The sequence below is a fragment of the Mesitornis unicolor genome, unplaced genomic scaffold (genome assembly GCF_000695765.1).
Source record: "Mesitornis unicolor isolate BGI_N332 unplaced genomic scaffold, ASM69576v1 scaffold34288, whole genome shotgun sequence".
Taxonomy (NCBI): Eukaryota; Metazoa; Chordata; class Aves; order Mesitornithiformes; family Mesitornithidae; genus Mesitornis; species Mesitornis unicolor.
In genome coordinates this window covers 1-3,516 of record NW_010201757.1, presented here as the reverse complement: position 1 = coordinate 3,516, position 3,516 = coordinate 1, and the positions used below count along the sequence as shown (strand labels likewise).

The following is a 3,516-nucleotide window of genomic DNA, read 5'->3' as shown; positions in this document are numbered from 1 at the left end:
GGGATGTATTTGTGGGGTGCGGGGACAGGGATGGAGCTGTGCCTCAGTGCTGCAGGCTCCCATTGTCCCGTATTTTCTCCTGCAGGCTCCTTTTTTCCCCAAATCCATCCTGTGCAAACCTCTCCCGTCCCTTTGGGTCTCAGCCTGGGGTATTGACACCCCACCCCCCTGCACTGGGCTGGGAGGGATGGGATGTTTTGGGGGATTGCTGGCATCTCCCTGACATAGAAGCCATCCCTGCACCATGAGGGATGCGCCAGCTTTGGCCAGCCCTGGCATGACATCCAGGGCATGGCACAGCCACCACTGCTGCATCCCCAGAACAAGAAAACCAGCCTTTGCATCCCAGCAGGACAGCACAGAAAGGCAGGGATCCCCCATCGCTCCCCACCATGGGATGGGTGCCATGGTCAGATGCTGGCGGTGGGAAAAGCCGGTCCTGGTCTCTCCCCACCCTCCTGCTCATTAGCAGAGGGACGTTGCATGCACAGTGGCCTGGCTCCCCTCCACCTCTGCCAGCTCGAACTCCTCCCCGTTGGAGAGGGGCAGCCCGTTGGCACCGGGCATGGGCTCACATTCGGTGCTGCGGGTGGTGGCACGGGTGACGCTGGGCGAGTATTTCCGTGACCATGGTTGGTGGTGGCCGGGGTGGCACATCACCTCCTTGAACATCTCCCGGAAGCGGGTGGACATCAGGTTGTAGAGGATGGGGTTGGCGGCTGAGCTCAGGTAGAAGAAGACGCCTGAGATGATGTGGACGTACTGGAACATGTGGAGCATGTGGCCGGTCCAGGTGGAGATGAAGCTCCAGACAAGGCGGTCAGTGTGGAAGGGGGCCCAGCAGATCCCAAACACCACCACCAGCACAACTATGGGGAGCCAAGGAGCTGGGGTTACTGTGAGGATGGGGCTTACCCTCCCAGAGACCTCCAGCTCCTGTACAAGCACTGCCCTGTTTCGGCTTTGGCCACAGCAAACACCAAAAAAAACCCCACAGGACAGCAAAGAGGGAGAGGGAAAGGACTCCCCCAATGCCTTGTTGATTTGCCCTCATGCTCTGTTGATTTTTTAATAACCCAGCTCTGTGGATGCATTCCCGGACAATGCCATACCTGTGCCACGCAGCATCTCCATGGCACGCAGGGACAAGTCCCCCTTTGTCGCCTTCCAGCCCCACTGGCAGAGCAGCAGCCCTGGCCCCGCTAATGGACTGGGCTGGGCACCCTGCCATGGCTGCGCTGTAACGGGGCCGGGAGCATGCGGAGGTCAGCGTGCCGGGGCCAGGCAGCTACCGAGGGTGGCCAGATCCTGCTGCTGGCAACAGAGCTGGGGAGGGGAGCGAGGGTGCAGAGCAGTGGGACAGGGATGCTCCAGTCCACCACTGCCCCAGGGCGGTTGCAGTCCTCACTGCTGGACCAGAGCCATCAGTCCCCTTCCTTGCCCCAACACCCTGTGAGCCAGCCCCATAGCCTCCTTTCCTTCAGTGCTCCAGACTGGCCATGCCTCAGTTCCCACCCAGCACCCTCCCAACACAGCAGTTGGGAGTATCTCCCAAGGCTCTGCCCATCCCCAGCATCAGGCTCGCCAGCATTGGACTCACACAGCATCTTCGTGACCTGTCTCCTCTTGACTTTCTTCTGTCCCCGCGTGTTGTGGCAGTCATGGCCACCAGCAGACTTGGCTCCCAAGGCCTCCAGCATCTTTTCTTTCTTGAGCTGCAGGCCGATGAGCAGGTAGAGGATGCTGATGGTCCCCATAGGCAGGAAGAAGAAGATGATAGTGGTGATCTGGATGATGAGGTTGTAGGTCAAGCGCGGCTTCACCAGGGTGCAGATCTCCGAATCGGGCACCCGCCCTCGGCCAGGCACGTAGAGAGCCTGCAGCCCGTGGAGGCTGGTGTTGGGAATGGAGCAGACGACTGACAGGACCCAGATGGTGACAATGACCTTTTTGGCGTGGTTCCTGGTCACCACGTACTTGGCCTTGAGCGGGTGCACCACAGCGATGTAGCGCTCCACGCTGAGGGCCGTGACGTTGAGGATGGAGGCAAAGCAGACGGCCTCAAAGAGCAACGTCTTGAAGTAGCAGCCACTGGTGCCCAGCAGGAAGGGGTAGTTGCTCCACAGGTGGTACAGCTCCAGTGGCATCCCCAGCAGCAGCACGAGCAGGTCGGATACAGCCAGGCTGAACAAGTAGTAGTTGGTGGGCGTCCTCATGAAGCGGTGCCGGAGAATGACGATGCAGGTGAGCGTGTTGCCCACCGCCCCCACCACGAAGATCACCAGGTAGATGACACAGACAGGGATGAAGAAACTGGACCGGCGTGGTCCCAGGTACTTATCCCGCAGCTGTTCCTCCGTCAGGTTGGCATCCGTGGGGTCGAACAAGGTCTCTGGGTGAGTTCTGCTGCAGAGGTCGGGGCTGAGGGGCTCCACGGGAAAGTCTTGCTGGGGCAGGAGGAACGCAGGGCCGGAGCAGTTGATGTAGAGGTTCATGACTGCGGAGAGACGGGTAGGTTTGTGGATGCCTTCGCAACCCCCTTCTGCCCCTCTCCCTGTTGATGTCAGGGTGCCAGGATGGTGCCAATCCCCATGGATCTGCTCCCTCATCCCCATCCTGCCACAGCCACAGCCTTTCCTTTGGGAAGCCACCCAAAAATCTCCTCCAAACCTCCCTCCAGGGATCCCCAGCACTCTTTGCCCCATTTCGCATCCACAGACAACCCTGGCAGCTCCCCAACCCACCTTGGCACCTTCTCCCCACTAGCCAGGGGGGGATCTCAGCAGGGCTGTCCCCTCTCGCTGCTCCCAAGGCCACCCTGAAAAATCAATCCCAACTCCAACTTTACCAGCCGTGCAGAGGAGCTGATGGGATGACCATTAAACAGCCAGAGGGAAAAATCTGTATTCCTCCCTAGGAAGGACTTACGGCTCGTCGGGAAGCTCCAGATGAAGGCTGAAGTCCCACCGCCCCTGTGCCGGACAGGGTCGGGCTGGGGAGGGAGTGTGGGAGGGGATGGAGACTTCACTGCCTTAAGAGGCAGCAGGCTCACGAAATCCTGCCGCCACGCTCCCCTCGCAGCTCAGCTCGGAGCAGCCGCCTGCTCTTATCCACCTTCTCGTCCTCCGTCAGCAGGGAGGCTGGGGAGGGGGGGGGGGGGGTGCCGGGAGCTTCCTCTCCCACCGCTGAGCAAACAAATCCCGGTGCTGAGACCCTATCCCAGTCAGAGGATGGCTCCTTGTTTGCAAAGCGGCGCTGCTGAAAATATGCTCTTCAGAAAGAGAGAGGAAATACGTTAAAGTAATAAACTTCACTGACTCTCAGCAGCCCTCACGACGCAGGGATTTGCCATTTGCACGGTGTCCGTGGTGAGGGCATCGATCGCACCGCTGCTGCCCTGGCACTACCAAGTGCAGGGCCCGGGAGATGTGGACAGACCCAGCGGCTTCCCGGGGTCTCCCCACCCCCAGATGTGCAACCCCTGGGTCACCCGAATCGCCGGGCTCCGGCTGGCTC

At 60.3% G+C, this 3,516-nt stretch overlaps 1 protein-coding gene across 1 annotated transcript; it reads right to left on the bottom strand.

Annotated features, from left to right (window-relative positions):
* Positions 1-465: 465 nt before the first annotated feature.
* Positions 466-2,495, bottom strand: NMUR1 (neuromedin U receptor 1). Its single transcript, XM_010190205.1, has 2 exons — positions 1,601-2,495; positions 466-869 (listed from the first exon to the last, which is right to left on the bottom strand). Exons 1-2 carry the CDS (start codon positions 2,493-2,495, stop codon positions 466-468), a joined length of 1,299 nt encoding a protein of 432 aa, XP_010188507.1.
* Between the last annotated feature and the right edge of the window lie 1,021 nt (positions 2,496-3,516).

Bases quoted from the DNA above. Each gene is read 5' to 3' on its own strand.
- NMUR1 (XM_010190205.1), bottom strand. From the start codon at position 2,495: ATGAACCTCTACATCAACTGCTCCGGCCCTGCGTTCCTCCTGCCCCAG. The intron at 870-1,600 runs GTGAGTCCAATG...GGCTCCCCATAG, and splicing joins ACAGGTCACGAAGATGCTGT to TTGTGCTGGTGGTGGTGTTT.